Below are 21,537 nucleotides of genomic sequence, written 5' to 3' on the forward strand. Positions count from 1 at the left end.
TAGGATCGTTGATCTAATCATGCAAGCAAATAAGAACCACATCATACACCTTATATTCACATCTGGAAGCATTTGCTCATGCAAGTTAATCATTGGAGCCAACACACCTCCTTACATGAATTAGTACTCAGTAAATAAAGCAAACTGATGTCCAGAAATATTTAGGAAGAAAAATCAAACTGATGCATGCTAAGATCTTCCTTATGAGATAAATTTGTTTTTCCATTCACTCAGGATCACATATATACACATTAATAGCAGAAAACTTGTTTTGAAGGAATTTCCTAGGTTTCAGATATTTCTGAGATATTTATTATTTTTTCTCATTTCTCTCCTTTACTCTATTCTTTGCCCACTCCTTCTCCCTCTGTTTCTTTTTAATTTTTAATCTCTTTCATTCTCTTCTGTCACTTCTTGTAGAGTAGTAAAAACAGAATTGAAAAAGGGAAAAAAATGAAAAGTAGCACAGGGGGAAAAAAACATTTGTGGCATCACACTGATGTTTAAAAAAAGGTATTTTAAAAAAGTTCAAAATTCTCAAACTTGTGATGTTTCTGTACCTTCAGACAAATATAATCTGTGATTTTTAGAAGAAACAATAAATGTTGAAAAAAAAATTAGTTGCAAAGAATTTTGTGGAGGATGTTAACAAAATTCTGAATGAAAAAATTGTAGCCATGTCTTTTCTAGAGGTAGTTTAAGGAGAGAGCTGGATAGAGTAGGGAGGGGGAAAGAGCTGCCCTGCATCTCTCATCAGTGACCCAGCTAATTAAAGAATGTCAGAGGCAAGCTGTGTAAATTGTCCATTCTAGTTCCTCTCGTCCAGAAAGATGATTTCATGGGGATATAAGGGTAGGATTGCAAAAGTGCTTGTGTGTAAAACTGGGAGTTGCTCTAATGAAACAATAATTCTTCTCTAATCTCTGCAGTATTGATCTGATTGTCATTTTCATTAGTTCTACTTTCTTCTTTTATTCCCCTCTCCCATTCTGTTCAGCACATCTTTCAGCAAATTCATTCTGTGTGTATTCTTGTTTCTGAACGGTCGTTTTTAGTGCTTTGGGTGGCAAGAGAAGTTAGAGGAGCTCTTGTTCCTGAGCTCTCATTCCTGAGAGATAATGTCTTCAGGTTCTGCCACTGGGAGGCCCAGAGGTGCCCATTTTTCTGCTGTAATTTTCTTAATTACAGCCAACTGGGGCTCAGCCTAACTCCACGCATCATAAAGAACCACCTCAAGGTTGCTTTAAACACTACCCTTAACAAATTCCTATTCCTAAAGCTGGAAACTGGCAGAAGGCAAAGGCATTCAAAATGCTTATTCCTTGCTCTTATTGGCTCCTTCCCTTTGCCTTGCATACAGCCTTTTTTTTTTTTTTTTTTTTTTTTTTGCTAGGAAGATCCACTGCAATTTCATGTTCCAAACAGCAGGGATGTTTTTTCAGCTGTTGCTTTCTGTTTTCTGGAGCTGCGTGAAACAGAGCAAGATGATCAAAATTGCAATTTTAGTAACCTAGGACATGGATGGTTCTGCTTGGTTGGGGAATGACAGATGAGAAAGAGAGAGATGTGCAACAGCTTGAAATAGCCCATAGATCATCTATAAGCAGGCAATTGACCTCAGTGTGGAGGTCTCAGTCCAGGTCTTTCCAAAACCTTAGCATGAGTTCCAGGTGGTCTTTAAGATCTCATGGAAGAAATCTGTGGTAGAGCAGATTTCACTCTGGAAAACTACAGCTTGGTTGCTCTGAAAACTAGAGGAATACATAGAAGTGGAGAAAGCAGCGTTCTGTGAGGTGTAGAAGCAGATCACTATTTAAAATGATTACCTACCATCACATAAACCTGTTTCAGACCAATTTCAGTTACACATAAAAAGGACGCTATTTAGATGAAGTATGCAAATTTTACACAGTCTTAAACATGTTCATGCATTTTTTTCATTCTATGTAAATCTAATCTAGATTATTCCCTACTCTAACTAAAGTCAACATTCTTTATGCAATAAACTAGCCTGCTTCATGTGTGTAAAGAATTCTATAATAAAATGATATTGAAATTCCTAGTGAAACATACAGAAGATTTTTGAAAAATGACGCCATTAATTTTGTCATTTTTCAGACATATACAAGTCTTAGGAATTGGATCAATTTTTATGTTACTTTGCTAGTTTGATATACACCGCTTTTCTAAAAAGTTCACTTTATTATATTTATTTCTGACAACTCATGCCCCTGTAGGTTCCAGAATAAAACAACATTTTCATAAGCTGTCAGCAAAGGCAAATGTCTATAAAGTTGTTGTTACTTTAAACAATATTTTCTGCACTTGAAGCACCTAAATTATGAAAGTTAGTCTGCTGATCATAAAGTCATTAAAGTGACAACATTTTTAGAGCTACTTTGCACTGTTGAAGACATCTTGAAATTCCTGTTTTCGATGAATTCTGCAAGGCTCCAGGAAAATTCTGCCAGCTTGCTTAGATATTCTCATGCTTTATGTTTTTGGTTGTTTTTTTTTTTTCAAAGAAAAAAGAAGACGGAAAAAAATTTAAGGATGTATGAAGATACTCCTGATGGTTAAGTGTAGGGGTGATCAAAGCACCATGCTTTTCCTTCCTTTAGGTAGGAACAAATATAGGGATGCTCTTTTTAAGACATCATGGCCATAGAAATGCTGTGCTTTTTTTTCCAGTTTTCCTATCATGTTACAGAATAACTAATATTTGGGTGTTTTTTTGTGCAGTTTAGAAATAGACCTGTAATTGAATTTAAAAAAATTAAACTTTAGATCTGAATTCTTAAATGACACTGCAGAATTAAAGTATTTTTCCTTCATAATGTTATTTATTTGCCCTGGTTGTGTTTTAAGTGTTTCTTTTAACTACTTTTTCCTCATATATTTCTTCTCATTCTGGAACATCTCTGCTGTTATCTTTGTGCTAGTTTTCCGAGTACACTAGGGAAAATGAGCTTCTCTATAAATATGGAGAGAAGGGAGAGAAAAAGAAAAATGGATAGGAATAGGTCATTAGAGTCACCATTTTTCCCCTGATGTCCCTGTAAGACAGTGCACTTGTATGCTACTTTCCATCTTACAACAAAGGCAGCCATTGGATTCTATAGTCTTTAGTCATTTCTGACATTGCACATCTTTTCCTTCCTGTGCTTTTTTTTAATTCTTCTGTCTGCACACGTGCAGATGCACACAAGCAAGTATGTGTATGAGCATTCATGCATACATCCTGAATTTTAGTCTGTTTCCCTTTGGATCTGTATTCATGTCTGACTTAGGATTCTGACAAGGAAATGCTACCCTTTTAGGAAGTTTAATTCCAGTTTAGGAAAATAAGAGAAAAGGAATTAATGTATTTCATAGTAATGTGGGATATGTCCAGGACTGAACTAATTCTTACTACTTATATACTGAGATACTTTATGACTTTTACAGATATTTCCTAGCTTAACATTCCAGAAGGCTTCTTAGTATTATAATTCCCATTTTACAGATAAGTTTGGAAATAGAAAGGCCAGGGAAGGTAAAGAGACTTTGTATTCATTCTAGTGCTGACAAGTATAATATACAGATCAAAAGGTCTGGCAGGTTCTCCTTCCCCAGCTTAGACTGGGATTACCTCTTCACAGAAGGTGCTACCAAAGCTGAATGTGGCCACTGTGTACACAAAAAAAATAATTTGCAGATTGGCTGCTTTGGGATTTTCTAAACAGCTCTTATAAAGCATATAGAAAGAAAAAGAAACGATTGAAAAGGTGTCATCATATAGAGAAAGAACACATCTCTTCCCTCTTTTTTCTTTCACCAAAGTGGTGAATTCTCTTACATTCTAAGAACTGTACTTGAGATGGTTGTTCCTAAGAAACTGATAGTGCTGTCCAAAAAATTGAATAAGATGTTCCTGATGACTGTAATCTGAATTAAGCAGCTGTAAATTTTCTGTGATAAAGATAGTCATTTCAGTCTGTGTTCTAAAAATGGAAAAAGGAGAAGAAATGTTTCCTACCTCTTAACTTTCTGTCAAAATTCTGTTTAGTAGAGAATAAGTATTGCCAAGGTATTTACTTTATCTCAATATATGGTGCAGATTGCAGTAAATGCTGTGACGTGGCAAATACAGGCAGCCTGGTGTGGAATTGAATAAGGCTTTATGACTGTTAATCAGTTAGGCTACCCAATTTTGAACAAGAAAATAGTAGCCAAGGTCTTTTCAGTAAAAACTACTTGGGAACAGAGCATTCAATGTTTTATATTGACAAACTTCCACCAATTTCAGTGTATTTATGTATTCTTCAGCACTTGCTGAAGAATTGAAGCCAAGAGTTAATTCATATAAATGGTTTGTTTGTTACGAGTGCCTAGAACAGAGCATTAACTGATGAGTAGCTATTTAATAATGCTGTATGACCATTTCTGTGTGGATGGGTCAGGTATTAAAGGTTGTAATCCTTTTACCTTATTCATCAGATAAGTCAACTGTGTATTTTGCACAGATCATCTCTATGTGTGAATAAGTTTGTCTGAATTACTTTCCATTCACTTTAAATATTAAATATTTTGCTTCATTGGATAACATATTTCTGTCAATTGAAATGCTATTTTTAGTGGGGAACCAATCCATAAAAACAGGTAGTGATTTTTGCCATCATTCTGTGGAACGGAGATGTCACCTTTCATGTTCTCTTGCAACTTATCTCTGTTAGACCATTGGCCAGAAAAAAAAAATGGAGATCTGGATTGTTCATCCTGAAGTGACTAACGTTCTCATCTCTGACTTCCCAGGGCAGCATACTAATTTCTTGGTTCGTAAGGAAGGGAGGCAGAATATGGCTGGTCTCTCCTGTTGAAAGTCTGCTGCTGTTCCAGAAAAAAAAAAAAAGAAAAAGACATGCCTTATTTTTGGGGGAGATGACAGGAGCGGTCCAATTGTAACCCAGGGATGTGGTGACTTCTCTGGTCAGGGTGAGGCATGTGCCTGATGGCAGCAAAGGGGGAAAGGGAGAATGTCCTGGGTTCCGGGCATTTGTGGACCTGGGCGCATGTTGTTCATTGATGGTGATACTCAGCATGAGCATCAGAATGTGATTCTATTGCTAGTTTCTAATACAGCATAATTCATTGATACTGCGGCTGCTGTGCTAGACTGTAACGTGAAGTGACAGCCATAGCATTACAACTGGCAATTTTGAGAAGTGATAGGAATTCTTGTTTACTCTGTAAATGTGATAGTTTGGATTTGTTGGACTTGGCCTCGTGTGTTACATAAGAGAATAATATACAGTGCTTTCTTGCTATTTCCCTAATTAGTTGTATTTCCAGAACTAAATTCCTGATTCTGTTCTTTGGCATTGCACAGATTAGTCCCCTTAGAGTTCTGTGCGTTGATCAGTGGCAGGATTTGGTTATATCAGGAAAAACATTCTATACTGTTAATGATGACAGATACAATTAAATTATTTCTCTGCTGTTTTCTTTTATGTTCACACATTTTCTCCATTAATATTGATGGACTTTAGGAGCGTGAGCACATACTAGGAGGGAAGCAAGCCCCTGAATGCTGTATTTTGCTCTTTGTGGAGCTGACAATATAATTTTATGTCTAATGTAGGGAAAGCTGCTGACAATTTTTATACATTAAATTATAACTGAGAACTAATTCAAGGATCAAAGATTCTCTTTGGGAGAGATCACTTTAGTGGTAGAAAAAATGATTACTTTTTTTCCCAGCCTCATATATTTGTACTGTATGTCTTGGAAATACTGTTCCCTGCAGTTTCTGAATCTTGATGTTTAATTTAACACAAAGGTCTTTGAGCAGCACAATGGGAGGGGGGCTTCTGCTAGTAAAACCTCATAGAAAGAAATTGAAACGTACATGTTTTTTCTCATTTATCAAAGAAGTGCAAAAATCTAAACTGACATTTTATATCAAATGAATTATGAACTGTGTACTTTGTACCTAAGGGAACAACAACTAAATTAGACTTCTGTTAAAGAGAGAGAGAGAGAGGAAAAAATAGGCTTTTAATAAAATATACAGTCATTTTTGGTATTTTGTCTGAACCTGACAAATTCTGTGCTTTGCAAGAGAAAACTAGAATGTAGGCTTCTTCAAAGGGCTATATGCTTTGAATGCCTCACAGTGAATTGAGAATCAGGTTTAGATAACACACAAATCAGAGTTTCTATTTAATAAGTATTGTTGGTTTGATATGTTTGTTTTCAGCCTTGTCTAAATCAAGTGAACCGGCAAAGATAACATGCTTTTTAATAGCTTGAAGACTGAAGGAAAGAGTAAATGACTTTTTTATTATTCTTCCATTTCTGAGAATATGTTTGCTACTCAAAAAGATTTACAGGGAGCCAAATTTTAGAAGACACTTGATTGAAGTATGAGGTAAATTTTCAAAGAGTTATGTCTGAAGTATTTTAAGGGCATGACTTAAGAGACGATGCCTACAAGCGAGCAACTTTTCCTTTCACCAAAGAAAGGACTCTCCCTAAAGTTTGAGTTTGTAAAGTTTATGAGATTTTGTACACTTACAATTTCTGAATTTCCTTTATGAATTTCAGTGGGAATATATTTATTTCAGTGCATTGACATAGAAGACACTTTGATATTGTTGTGATAAGCACCTACACCTTAGGGAAAATTGGAAATGAGAAGCTAAAATTCCATGGTTTCTTTGACAACATATTCCGTAGTGCACTCCTGTGGTGCTTTTTGATATATGAACAAAACATCCAAGAACTAGTTGCTTTTCTCATATGTCATATACATATGTTTCATGAAGATACATTTCAGAAGATTAAGAAAGAATATATAGAAGCTTTCAGAAACTCTGCAAGCTCCTCGCGGAAAACAAGTGTATAAAGAGTGATTATGGGAATATCATGCTATGCACATATAAATAAAATTTGAAACACAACAAGTCTAGCTATATTTGTAGCTTGAGTACCTTTTTATATCAGTACAACCGAGAGGCTTGAAACAAAGCCAAAGCTGTAATGTGATAAATTAATGATGGAACAACTTCAACTGGGATATCCAAATGTACTCATACCCAAGGAAGCAGTGTCTTGGTCTTTAGATAACCCAAGCAAAGTTGACACTCCCAGTAATGACAAAAAAAACATCCAACCCCTTTACTGATTCTACTATGAAGAATGGTTTATTGTTGGTATAAACAGTGGCATTATGGATACTTTGAGGGAAAAAGTAAATGGATTGTTTTTCCTCATTTGTAACTGAGATTTTATTTTTATTATTCAACAGTACTTTTTGAAAAACGTTCTTTGTTCTTTCTATTTACTAATCATAGTACTGCACAGTATTTGATTCAAAACAACATTCAAATAAACATGTGAATGCCACTGGAAATGTGGTAGTGTAAATGCCTGTTCTTCTGTATCAGAAAGGGAAGGACAAGAGGTGACAGCTAGAGTGGGTGCAGCATTTTGAGAGAGCCACAGCAGAAATCTGGTTCCCTCCAGGCATGCTGTAGATTCAGACTGTTCTGCTATCCAAGGAGATGAGAGGGATGAGGACAATAGGATCTGTGACTGCTGGACCAAAAAAAAAAAAACTCTTCCTTTTTTCTCAGCTCTTGCCTCTGAATTTCCTTATAAAAGTCAGACAAGTGTTGTGGGTCTTTTTTGTTTATGGTTATCACATATCACATAAAAGAAGCTGGTTAGCAGCTGTGAAAAAAGTCCAGCTTTGTGTTGCCTTGATGGTTATCCAGGAACTTTGTGGAAACCTCTTCTCCTACTCTTTCTTAAATGAAGATAGGATCTGAGGGGAAAAATGTCAGTTGCAGCTTCAGTTGTTTCATGTCCAAAAGGTAGTCCAGTGACCTGGATCTCACTGATACACAGGATGTTCAAGATATAATAAGACTGTGCTACCCACTGTGCATAGTGGCTCCCTGAAACCAGCTAATCAGTCATCTTGTCAGATCCATTTTCTATTTATGGACACTCTTAAGCTGGGATTCCATCATAAATGGCAGTATCATCATATGCATTGCACAGAAATTTATGGATTAAAAATAAATCTTTTCGAGGATCCAATTTATTTGCAAACCTGTATTGTTCTCCTGTCTGTACTATTAAAAAAAAAAGCATGAGTTTATGTATTCTTGAAGTACACATCAGTGGCAAGGTAGATAATTCTGTGAGTGTTAGTCCATGGGCACTTTCATACTGCAGCGGTATGCACACTGCCAGCATTTGAACCAGAATTCTTATTTGACTCAATTGTATCTTTTCCATTATCTCACTTTTTTTTTCAGTTAGATCGCTATATTTTCTTAGTTTCTCTTGACATATAGAATGGAGATAGAGCAATAATCATTTGCAAAAAACACATCCACTTGCCTGTGTGGAATGCTGCTTTCTGGTTTTGAATATCCTATGTTATTCTTATGTTTTCAGTCACAGAATAAAATATACAGTATATCAGAAATTCATTTTCAGCCAGCCTCAACTGAACATTTCAGAGAGGATGTCCATGCCCTTTTCTTTTCATTTTTTCCTTCTTCATCTTCTCTGATGTTAGAGACCCTCATTGAATTATTAGGTTGAAAAAGTGTTAATCACAAAATCATCTTGTTCATCTTCCTTCCATGTCTCGTTTCTGGTAAGGTGTTTGTTTAATCCAGTGGGGATTTTCTGGTTTGAAATCTTTCAGCAGCAGCTTGATCCCATTACTATATGTTCTTTTTACCTAGGACAGGGATCCTCTGTCTTTGCAATTTTTTTTTGTGTGACGTTGAAGATTACTATCTGTATCTATTACCTTGCTCTCTTTTACTCTTTAAGCCACATAGGTTTAGACTTTCTCTCCTGGAGCTTTTTCAAGCAATAATGATCTCATTTGCTTTTCTGTTCGTTCTTTGTTTGTTTCTCTGAGGACTCTCATATTTCCAGAGCTACTGGACTTTCTAAGGAAGGTTGTTCCAGACCCTACCACCTCCTTTATCTGCATCCCGAGATTGGGATCTTGCAGTCAGCCATGCTGGCAACATAGAACTAAGAGCTCATCTCTTTCACCTGTTTTCTCAGAGCTCATCTAGTGCTCTTTGCCATCACAGAAGATGACTATTCTGCCTTCCTACCATCTCTACCATAAAGGTTTTGAAGCCTTTCAGGACTTCCTCAAGTGGACTATTAATTTCCTTTGTGTTTCTTTGGTATAAGTAGCTAACTCACCAGCTCGCATACTTTTCACCACACAACAGCAGGAGGAGTAGCCACGCTCAAAATGATGTCATAGCTACTGTTTTTCCAGCCTTCACCATCTTCTAGAAAGATTGCCCCTTATAGTTCAGCTGCTGAAACCTCGGAAATATATTTGTTACTGGAATGTGAATTTTTATGTCGCTGTGTATGCTCCTACTCCAGCTCCTGTGTCAAATTAGAGGGATAAACAACAGTGCTATCTATTAGGAATAATTACATTCCTCTATCATTTTTCAGTTCAGTATAAAAAATTAAGTCATAATCAAATGTGAGCATCAAAGGTCAAGTTCCTTGATTAGTGCCTTCCTTCTGATTCATATGTTGTTTTTATCCCTGATTCCTGAAATACACTTCAGATGACTATGGATGGAAAGGATGAAATCTTCCTGAATAATTATCTGTGGTTATTGCTCTGGTGGGGACATCATCTTAGGTATAGAAATTGTAGCTACCTAAGAACTGATTCATTTCAAATATGATGGAAAGTGCTAAAAGCTTGTCTGCAGGTCTTTGAAGTTATACCATCAATATGAACAAGGAGACTGCAGTTTAGCCCGGGGACTCCTTGCCAACACTGTGGATCTACCGCCAGAGACAAGAGGTGTCAGTGTTTCCATCAATGTGAAAGATACTGCAGATGCCTTTGGCCAGAGCTCTCTGCCTTCAGATATCAGTTGTAAGGGAAGCTGCAAAATTCTGAAGATGATGTCAAAATCTCTCACCTGCTCCCTCTCCAAGAAGAAGAACAAATGAAAAAAAGAAATCCTGAAATTCATTTCTGAAGCTGCTTCATGCAGGAAGCTGAAGATATTACATGAAGATGAACATAATCTTGTTCCATCTCTTATCATGTGCATTCCTTCATATAAGTGAAGAGCAATGCTCATTTACAGAGGTATTTCAATTTGCAGGTAATTTCAGTCATGTATGACCCACAGTAGTTTTTTGTTTAATTGTGATTTCTGTCTCATTTTGTAAAACCAATTCTTATGTTTTTCCTCATGGTCTTCAGTCTTTTTTTTTTTTAAATTAATTTTGTGATAGGACAGTTATTGGCTAGTCATCCTTTTAACTACTCTGATGAATAAATAGCTTTACTTTGCAGTTATAAATTCTATCCAATGTCTTTATTACAGATATTATAATCATTAATCCCTCAGCTAATTGCTTATTGGCGTTCTTTTGTATCTTCTAAAGTTTAGCAGATTTCCTACTGAGTAACCTGGGTAAACTGTCTAGAGAAGAAAAGCAGATTACCTCTTACATAAATGTAAAGATGACAAGTCTATAACACATTTTTATACTATTGACCAGTAAAAAATAGCACTTAGAAAAGGCGTCTCTTAAACCTGTTTTTACTTGAGACTCATATCTTGATTGCATATGTTGAATCTGTACACAAGAAAAAAAAAATCATTAAAAGGAGGGTGAGGTCTGGTTTTGTTTTTCTTCAAAGCAGTATTAATGAGGAATAGATAAGCCTGTTCTGGGATTTAATAAAAGAATTGTATTAAAGTTCAGGTCTGCAGGCCACGGAGTAAAGGCTGAGTTGGTTTTCTGGGCATTACTAAATTTGTATTTTGCAGCTTGAAATACCAAATATTGCAAGTGAAGGAAAATTTGCAGTTAAAGCTCACATGATTGATGTGGATAAAGATAAATTTAAAAATTTAGAACCTACTGTTTTTATTTTTCTGAATGTTATTATACCTAAGTTGTCTAAGTAGTATTAATGCTGAAAGCTAGCAAATCTACAAAGCAACTCCTTTTCAAATGAAATTACTGCTATAGCAGATCAGTAATGCAGGATAGATCATGAAGAGTGATCAAGATATTTTTATACTCTGTTTATATTATACTTCTGAAAAGAAAATTTCAGGAGCTTTAGGTGTGAACAGGTTTTGATTTACTGGCACTATGAGAATTATGCCATTGTTTTATGCCTCTTTAGTTGCTTATTCCCATAACATAGCTTTCCTTACTTTGTGATCCCCAGAGTGGGACAAGCACGAAGGTCATCACGGGTCTTCCACATTGTATATTCCAAAATGCATTGATATATGTTAAATGGGGTTGTGTAACAACGTTAAAATAGGGCTATATTGTCCCTGGTAGATCTACTACTAGAGAGAGTAGTGTTTGCAACTGAAAACATATATCAGTGAAATTACAAGTTTAAAAAGAATATCCAAGAATACTCTATATCTTGATTATGTGGTGGAGTATATGCATTAAATGAAAAATCAAAACTAGTTAGTGTATTCACTATGCACTGAGTAGGAAAGATGACTGGGAAAAGAGGGTTAAAAGACAAACCAGTGAAGATATGAAACAGAGGGAAAAAAAAAAAAAGCAATCTTGACAACAGATAAAGGTTTATAACTAGCATGCCCTTCTAGTGATGACATAGGGCCCAACATCATGGCTTGTCTTTCTGTTAAATGAAACAAAAACACATGCCCATGTTCAGAATGACGGTGAGTGCAATGCCTGGAATTATTTGGACTGCACAAACAACTAGATAACAGGCATACCTGGGAAAATCAGAAGAAACAAATGTCAACTTGCAGAACAGATTGCCATAAAAAGTGTTGTAATGAGATGATTTCAGTATGGGCACCTAAAATAGAAAATGAATCAGGAGTATGTAACAACCAATGCAATGAGACAAAGAAATGGGGTTTGTGAATTGAACCTGGAAAAGAGTGAGTAGCCATGACTGAGCAAGACATTCATCTAAGGGCACTCTGACTGCAACTGTTCCTTTCTGTTATGGTACAAACTGCAGAGTGTCTACTTCAATTCCCCTGTTGTTAAATATCTGCAGTTATCATTTGCATACGTGTATGAAATATGTTTAGATAATATGCTTATTCTGTGCTAAATATTTCGTACAAATAGATGTAAGGAATTGTACAGTTACATTTGCATACTTCCAAACAATTCTGTCTGCCTATCTGAAGATATTATGGATATCCAGTATTTGTCTGATAACGATTAAGGGTGGTATCATTTCACCAAAGTTGCAGTGAGTTTATATCCAGTTGATAGAAACCAAAACCAACTCTTCTGATTTTCTTTGTCTTTAATAATAATAGTACAGACATTTCTTGAATTAATAGTTTATTGTCCAAATATTTCACTTCTAATAGTCCTTCCTAGAGTCTGCTTTCAAATAATTTATATTTCAGGTATATTCTTATAATTATTATGAATATTTCTGAAAAATTTAGGCAATCATTTAGTACTATGCTTGCTGCCCTAACATAAATAATTACTTGTAAGGCTGCCTACTACTGCATATGCTACTTAAGGTGAAGTAATTGAAGCAAAAAGTTAAAACACTTTTCAAAGATCACTTAGCATGTTAGCAGTGGAGCAAGCATTACATCTTTCTTGACTCATCTGTGTGTACCTGAGTGTCTAAAATATAATATATTATTGTCAGATTGTAGCATCCCATTTTTTAAATTTTGTGGAGTTGTTTATTAACTGATTACAGTTGACATCCGATTAAATATTTTATTCTGCCTTTGTAATTTCTTCATAGACAAAGGGTGACTTTCTGCCCTCCTAAGTGAGGATTTACTGAGCAAGATGTTGATTCAGTAGGTTGCAAGTGGAGTGGTTGCCTCCTGAGGGTAATATTAAAGCTTGAGGGGAGCTGTTTGAGCAACATTGCATCTTAAAGACAATATATCAAGCTGATAGATACATGGATCTTCTGCTGAGAAATTTTCAGTAGAATTATTGCTGGTTGCCACTTATTACTTGGGTAGTAAGGAGACTGAGTAAAAAGGGTTAAACTGAGGGAAATGTTACACTGATGACCTTGATGAGGAGTGTTTGAAATAGCAAAAGAATGTTCTGCATGCAATCTAGAATTGGGGGAAGTGCTGTGTAGTTTCAGTGATCAAAATGTAATCATTTTTACAGAGCACCTTTTTCATTATGACTCAACAGAGACTCCAAAATTGTACAGTTCTACCCAATTCCTTTTGGAAGAACATAGTAAGGACATTCTCTGCAAGCTACAGGAATATTTTCTGACAAAATAAATTTGCAGAATATTCTCATGTGTTGGTTTGAAAGTCATGAGTTAGGCTTGTTCTGCAGGTTAGTTGACTTTCAGAGGAGAGATTTTCCAAATTTTCTGCTCTTCCCTATGTTGGGTTTTTGTTGGTTGAAGAGATTTGAACATTTAGCTGAGATTACCTACGCCATTAAAATAACATCTGCACTGTGAATTGTTATTGACATTTAGACAGCTACATCTTTGTTTTTTTGATGAACATTCCTGTATCACTATAATAACCACCACTATACATACATAAAGATTAATCAGAGCTTTTACTTTGTGGATCTCAGGGAGCTTTACAAAGAAGGATAAGTATTATTATCTCTATTTAACAGATTGAGAAAAGAGGGACAAAGGTGAAGTGATGTGTCCTGACAGAGCCGGAAATTTAACGCTTTTGCCTCCTCAGTGAGTTGTTCACACTGCCTCTTCCATAACAATGTGAACTTTGGCTTCCTGGTGAAATTATAACTTAGCTAATTAGATTCATTGTTAGATGTAGCTTTTCTGCTATATAGAGAACTGTGTGCACTTAAACCATTGGTGCATTTTAACCTGCAGACAGTTCAGTTTTTAATCAGACAGTACCTTGCTTTGAAGGGACATTGAGTCTTTCTTTTAGTGTCAGCTTATGAAAACACTTTAATATCCTCTAATATAAATTTTTATAATAATTGTGCTGTCTTTTTGTTCTGGATGAGCTTGCCTTTTAACAACTTAACAAAACACTTCATAAAGAAATGCCGAAATAATTCCCGTTTACGTCAGTGACAGGAAAAGTCTTGTATTTTTGACAACAGAGAGATGTGAAGATGGCTCTGAAATTGTGAACCACTTCATGCTAAGACTACCTCATCTCCCATCTTATCCATGTCTTCTATATCAGACAATGTTATTTTTGAAAGCCATGCTGTATTTTATATCTATTAAATTTAAAACAGGTTTCCCAAAGAGGTTGTGGATGCCCTGTTCCTGGAGGTGTTTAAGACCATGTTGGATGGGGCCCTGGGTAGTCTAATCTAGTACTTGATCTAGTGGCTGGCAACCCTGCCTGTGGCAGGGAAGATGGAACCTGGTGATCCTTGAGGTCCCTTCCAGCCCAAGCCAGTCTATGATTCTACTAGTGGTCCTTGAACTTAAGGGAAAGGGAATGAGTCTCTAGATTGCTGCAATCCATGTCTTATGCACTTCTATAAAATATAATTTGGAGCTGGAAGTGAAGAATTTTGAAGTTCTCCAATCAAAAGCATGAGTAATCAGCATCAAATGCATTACAGATTTTTGTGTGTGCCTGTGTCAGTACAGACAAAAAATGTGGTGTATGACTGGTGATTTTTTTTTTCAGAGTTGATGCCATCCTTTCATCTGTTCCAGGGAGTGTAGGATTTGGACTGTGTTTCACAAAGACTGTTATTTCCCCTCTTAGTAACCACCTCATAAATGAAGATCATAAAACTTACTGTAAAATACTGTTCATTATCTTACAACTTATGCCTTGAGGCTTATAACTGCACCTTGAGTTACAGATCTGTGAGACTGTTTTTTCAATAGAGAGGAAGAAGAAAATAACAGCAACAAAAGTGTCTCTTGGAAGGACCAAAGAAAGAAGCAAATAGTAACTACTGGACCATGAGAAGCAAAACTATTATACAAGAGATTAAATGACAAAGGCAATAACTTTCTAATGTTTTAATTCTCTGGAAAAGAGCTACAGATGTGCAGAGTGTATAAGAGTTCCAGATGTGTTTATGTACAGAAAGTTTCTTCAGCAGATTGTTTTCTTTTTAAAGAAAAGCAGACAAAGCCATAAACTCCTGGGTGCAAGTTGGCATCGTTCTTTTTACTGCATATAGTGAAATTTGCAGCAGTTAAAGGTCATTTCTGGCATCATTAGTGACAGATTTTGAACTGCAGTTCCTGGACTTCATAAAAACTAATTTCCTTAACAAAACAGTGGGCTAGAGACCAAAACTTCAGTGAATCTATTTTGATTTCTACCTGAACACCTTTATTTTCTGTTAAAGTTTCATTTGCTTTATTTTTAAATTATTATAAATTTAAGGGCAAGAAGGTATCGGAATGATAAAAGATCTCATCGATATTAGTCTTGCTCAGTAATATTTCTGTGAGCATATATCTAACTTCTAGGAGTGGCAGGACTGGGCACAAGGAGAAGCAGATAATATATGAACAGGTGGTAGAGAAGATGTTGCTTCTGAATTCCTTTTGGTGTTTGGAGGTTTGCTCTTAGCAAAATGATATTAAGTGTTTTGGAAAAAAGAAAATAAAAAAAAAATCCTAGTCCAGTAGTGAAAATGTTAAACTAAATGGACCGTGTTAACATTGCTGTTGATCCTGAGGAACAGTTTTTCCAGTATATGGAGCGTTTTGTTTCCACCCAGCATATGTTGTCCGTGGTTTTCTCTGCTCTAATTCATCCATGCTTTTCGACAGCTCCAGATGGTGTGATGCCTCCAAGGCTTTCATCTGCCACTCCGACCAGTCTTCAGGTTGTCTGGTCTACACCAGTACGCAACAACGCCCCAGGCGCACCCAGCTACCGACTCCAGATGCGGCAGAGGCATTCTGCTGGTGACATTCTAGAGTACGCAGACCACTGCAAAGCCACCATCAACTGCTGAGCAAGAAAAGTCCTGTTATTTTAAATATAGCTCACCCTTAGAGGGGCTGCTTTTGTTTGCATGATACGTAATGTTTTAGTCATTCCTTTCAGTGCTAGGATGCTTAAAACTGTAGCTCATGCTACTTTTCTTTGCAGGTTGCTTTCTAGCCCGACTGCTTCCTTACAATACAGCATCAGAGATCTTCAGCCATACACTGAGTATGAGGTGAGAGTGGTTGCCTCCAATGGTTATGGCCATGCTTATAGCAACTGGACTACAATGACTACAGCAGAGGACAGTAAGCAGTCCACTCTTATTTAACTCCATTTAGCACAAAGTAGAAATAATAAATCAGCTGCCATTGTACATGTTTGTGTACCTAGCCTTCTCAGTTTAGTAGTAGTAATGTATTTCCTTCCTGATCATGCATTTACAATAATAATTTGTAAAGATTCTGTATCTGTTATCTTAGATTTTCATAGAACATGAATATTTAAATATATATCTGGGGAAGTAGTGCCTTTTTTTTTTATATAGCATCTCTCCGTGCATGTGTGTTCATATATGGCTAGTTTAATTTACAAGTTCTGTTCTTTAAGTGGCACTCCTTTATGTTCGAGGACTTGTTTCTAGGTAGGTCACTGCAAAAGTAATGCCTCCTATTTATTTCCATGAAAGCTAAGGAGAAGCCCTCATATATGTTCCAGAAGGACTGTATAGGAACATATGTTTTATGAAGGCCTCCTGCCCTGTATCTAACTCCCAGAAACAAAATTTTAAAATCCTACATCTACTACTTTGTACAATTAATATTGTTTATTTATACTAACAAGTGATGCCTTTTAAATGCACTTCTGTCCTCCTCCTACCTATAGCAAGAAACAGCGCTATGAGAACTATTTGACTTGAGTCAAAGAATTGTTGCAATGTGAATTAAATAGTGATAGGAGACTGGTTGTATTCAGGCTATGAAGGCAGGCAAGTTTAATATGTATTCATCTTTGATAAAAGAACAAGTACAATACAAGAAATAAATCTCAACAAAGGTTAGCAAGGGTAGATAATGCATCTTCAGTATATAAAAATAAAGTTTACAGCTTATTTATATTAGCTAATTACCAATGGGTGATATATGCAAATAAATATTTACATATTTGGAGTTTAAATAGGCTTTTCTGATAAATTTCTTTGGTGAATTATTTGTTCAACTTGAAAGAAAATTGTTATCAATTTCTGAAAACACATATTTCCTTTCAAGGTGTTTTCTCAAAATATACAGCTATGCATTGAGAGAAGGGACAAAAACTAAGTTGTGTCACAAGCACTGAGTGTTTACTGCAACAATAGTTCATGAGCATCAGGTTAAATTTACAGTCCCAAATACAGATGTCATACCAGTGTAAAACAGAGCAACATCCTAAGGCACTTTGGTGTGCAGGCAGTGAAAGGAAGATAGCAATGAAGACAGTAAGTTAGGATTTTAGTGTTATACCATAAACCTCACCAGAACCTGTTTCCTGTTCAGAATGTCTTGCTTTCTAATTCAGCAAGATATAAAAGGAAAAATCTCTTTATGATATACTTAATTTCTTCAAAATTTGCTATGTGTTCATCCTATTTTATTGCGTTGGCTCATGACATCAGATGTGCATGTTGGTGGTATGGCAGTAGAGGTTAAACCTTCCTGCCAATTGTCCATTACATTTTCTTGCTGTGTGACAGATAGGAACAGAGGAACAGCCTGACAAAACAATGTCTGACATGGAAGTGCGTATGAAGTAAGGTGTGTCACTGGAACCTCTGACATTCATTGATGCTTGCTGAACACCGATGGAGACCAAATAGTGGATTTGAGCACAGTGAGGCACTAGTGGTGCATTTCAGTAGTAGTGACACTGGGTCAGCTCTGCTAGTGAAGATTTTCACAAGCATGGCATGCAGGCTCTTGTTCACCAGCAAAAATCCGTAGCTAATGGTGGTGACTAAGCTGAAAAATAGCATTTTCTAGCTGAGAATTTGCTCTATCAAATAGTGTTATTGCACTCTTTGTATTTGTTGTAGTTTCCATTGAAATAAATAGGAGTCATTACTTTTGGAGCAACCTATGTATATATAAGTACCTGCTTTGTAGAACTTCCATGGCGTTTGTGCAGCGGAGTGAAATGTTATCCTCTGCAAAACTCAAATGCAGTGATGCCTGGAGTTAATGTGGAAGGTAGTAGATATTTCCGAAGCAAATTTAAGAATAAGAACAAAATATGTATAAAATGTATCTACCACTCTATCTACCAAATATTTTAAGATCAACAATCAACTTTCTTCTTCAGCTATGGTGCTATATCCTGTCCTGTAGCTTAAAAAACCTTTCTGTAGCTCCATTATCAACTCTGTGACTCCAAGGGGAAAAATATTTTAATTAAAATGTTGTATTTCATTTGTATTTATACTGCTGCAGAATACATGCTGATAGATATATATCTCTAGTATTCAGCAACCATTGTAACTGATCAACAAAAAAAAAACTTTCATTGATGACAAAGGACTCTGGTGATTGTGTCACTGTAGAGGGCTGCCATCTGTGAAAGGGTGTTCAACTCAATTGCTTAAGACTGAATGATTTTCATTGGGTATAAGCAGTATTTCTGTCAGGACTTCAATATGTTTCTTATAAAACTGCCTATACTGACAGCTTGTTGCAAAACTACACTTAATTCCTGGGCATGCTAACCCACAGACTTTGACTTCTTAAAGTAACATTTGACAGTAGAAATTTCCTGCATCTCTTGCTCTGGCAAGATATATATGTGTACCCCTGTTCTTATCAAATTTTATGCAGTGGTTATATGTCTTTTTTCACCAAAGATAAAATATCTGTAGGAATAAAATATATTCATGTGTATGTGTGTTAATGTACACATATGCCTCATGGTGGTAAATGTAAATCATCACATCCACTTCTAAAGGCAGTATAATTATATTAACGCAATCTGATAATTTCACAATATATAGTAAATTTCACATTATTTTTTTTATGAAAAATATTTAGTAAACTAGGAGGATGTTGGGAATAATTAAGAAAAATTAGAAAATGCTGCCATAAAAATCTGTTATATCTGTCGTATGAAAAGGGCAGAGAATTTTGGAAGAAAATAAACAGCCCCTGCATTCCAGCTCATCCTCAGGTATCCGAGGTGTTGAGGGCAGTTTAGCTTAGATTCTAAGTGATACCTCATTTGTTGCTATAAATCCAGGTGTGTTCAATATATTGAACAATCAAGATTATGGATTCACAAATAGCACTCTGCCCAATTCCTCTAGTTGTGTTCAAATGGGCTCTCGTGACCACCCATAAGGAATTTGGTTGTGCCCAATGAGAGCTCTCAGGAAAACAAGAGTTTATCACTTCCAGCAATATCATCAAGTCACCATGCTTACAGGATGATCACAGAATTTGGCAACGGGTCCTCCACCCCTCTCCACACCCCATGTTATTTGTTAGAGTCAGCATACCAAGCTCCCCTGGTGTTCGCTAACAGCTAACGTTGCAGGTCACGTTGCTTAGGGAACCACAATGGAACAGATTATCCAGTGCATTCCACCCCGGAGGCTTTATCTTTTTTCAAGATGTGGATGTTTCTACACGTCACTTCCAGTAAATATTCTGCATTGTCTGGTAATAAAATGTCTTAATGTAAAGATTAGTAGGTTTGAGGTGTTTTTAACAGAGGAAAAATGCTGTAAATAATTTCCAAATACTTCCATTTATGTGTGCATGGCACTACTAACTGATTCCATGCATTTTTTAAACTCTGACCTGCCAGTGCCAGATTAGAAAAATGTATATATCTTTTGAATATTTTAAAACCTGCTAAACGTGTTAATAAAAGATGCTTGTTCCAGTGATGTTGGTCAGCGTAGCATCCAACTATTTACTGCAAAATAGAAACAGCTGATGAAATTTCTGGATTAGATCTTTCTATCAGTAACTTAAGTGTAAATTTATGGTAACTGCTTTGCAGTCGATATATTCACTACTGAACGGAGAGGTCAGTGTATACCATTGAACTAAGAGCAGAATTTCATGCATTGCATTCAGAAGTAAAATGAAGTTTTCTAGATATAAAAGACAGATGTCAATTAAGTTTCAATAAGTATGAAAGTTTCTAGAGGAAAAAGAAACAGTAAAAAAAAAAAAAGAATGATCCTACAATTTATCAAACATTCGTCAGCGTGTATTAGCTGATGAAGCACAGAGGGTGTTATTCCTATCACATAGAGTGCTATTGTATGCTCCACAGGCGTGCTCACCACAGAGCTTTGTTTTCAGGGCAGGCAGGCCTATTCTCTTAAAGTTTCTTTTTGTAGTCTGTAGAGAGAGGGAAGTTCCTCCAGAGGGCAATTCAGGACAAGAGGGTTGCGATGCTACAGCTCTCAGCTTTTGCAAGCGCTGATTATATTGGGCATCTCAGAAGACTAGACTCCCAATTTAGGTATGTAATTTGGGGCATATGATTTAGGCATATAAACTAATCTGTAGCTTGTTGATGTGAGTATGGCCACTTGTGTTCAAGAAAGCTAAATGAAAACTGAAGCAAAAGACAAAGCATGGCAAGGTAATACATGGAAGAGAAAACCATGTGAAATACATGACAGGTGTGAGCAACAAAAGGAAAGAATGACAACTTAGCTGATGTACAAATATCATGGCAAACATGATATGATGATCTTATGACTAATCAGCTCATAGGTGCCTAGAGATTAGGAGTAAGAAGAATCTTCTTGGCTGCCTGGCTGGGGTACTAGAAGCAAAATGCAGCTGGAATAGAAGTGAGCAAAAGTGTGAATATTTTGGAGACAGCTCTCGATATGTATTTGAAGGGGTTCATACAGATGCATATCACTGTGTGAACAACTTAATGACTTACAAGTTCTGTGATCTGATGTGATAAAAGATTCCTCTAGTCCCTAATGACCAGAGCTGCACAATTTGGATTCTCTGTTGGATGCACTATATGAAAGACACCACACTTTGTTAATATGTATAATTTCATTGTCCGTGTTCCTGAAAAGAGTAAATGATTCAAGAATAAAAGGCCCAGAATGTCTATTGTGCTTAGTGAGAGTTTCCCAGCAAATCAGGTATTTCTCATTAGCTTTAAAGGGCAGAATTCCAGGTACATGTCTCAGTATATTAATGAAAGTATAGATTCCCCTGAAATATATCTATGAAGGTAGAGCTCCTGGCTCCCCTAATCTGTACAATAAGTAAACAAATGTGTGATTCTAGTCAGGGAATTTAAAAAGATTAATGATAGTTTTGTGCCTTCCTTTTAAGTAGAGTCTGAACCTTTGAAGCAGATGAGCAAAATAGCCTGCCATAAAAGATAATTTCATTTGCCAAAATGAAACTACCTTCCAGTATTAATACTGTAATGAAATCATTTAAAATATGTACTAAGAACCTTACAGAAAAATATGCCAACTGTTCCCATGTTCAGTAACTTCTTCTATAAACAGTTACATCCATGTAAAAAGCTTTATGGTTTTATTTTCATCATTGTAAGACTGAGCTGTGTAGCT

The 21,537-nt window shown here is 36.1% G+C and overlaps 1 protein-coding gene and 1 long non-coding RNA gene across 3 annotated transcripts in view; one reads left to right on the forward strand and one right to left on the reverse strand.

Moving 5' to 3' along the window:
• The window catches only part of USH2A (usherin), a 373,387-nt gene that overhangs the window by 224,870 nt on the left and 126,980 nt on the right, over positions 1-21,537 (forward strand). The window contains exons 38-39 of the mRNA XM_021393255.1: positions 15,788-15,938; positions 16,113-16,255. Of these exons, the coding sequence (XP_021248930.1) occupies positions 15,788-15,938; positions 16,113-16,255 (294 nt within the window). The remainder of the gene's footprint in view (positions 1-15,787; positions 15,939-16,112; positions 16,256-21,537) is intronic.
• Positions 15,847-19,549, reverse strand: LOC110397212. 2 transcript variants are annotated; one of them, XR_002437624.1, is made up of 3 exons: positions 19,468-19,549; positions 18,078-18,154; positions 15,847-15,971 (listed from the first exon to the last, which is right to left on the reverse strand). It is a non-coding gene; the product is annotated as an uncharacterized LOC110397212 (long non-coding RNA). The 2 variants fall into 2 exon arrangements; XR_002437625.1 differs by having other exon boundaries at positions 19,393-19,480.

This window comes from Numida meleagris, chromosome 3 (assembly GCF_002078875.1).
Source record: "Numida meleagris isolate 19003 breed g44 Domestic line chromosome 3, NumMel1.0, whole genome shotgun sequence".
NCBI lineage: Eukaryota > Metazoa > Chordata > Aves > Galliformes > Numididae > Numida > Numida meleagris.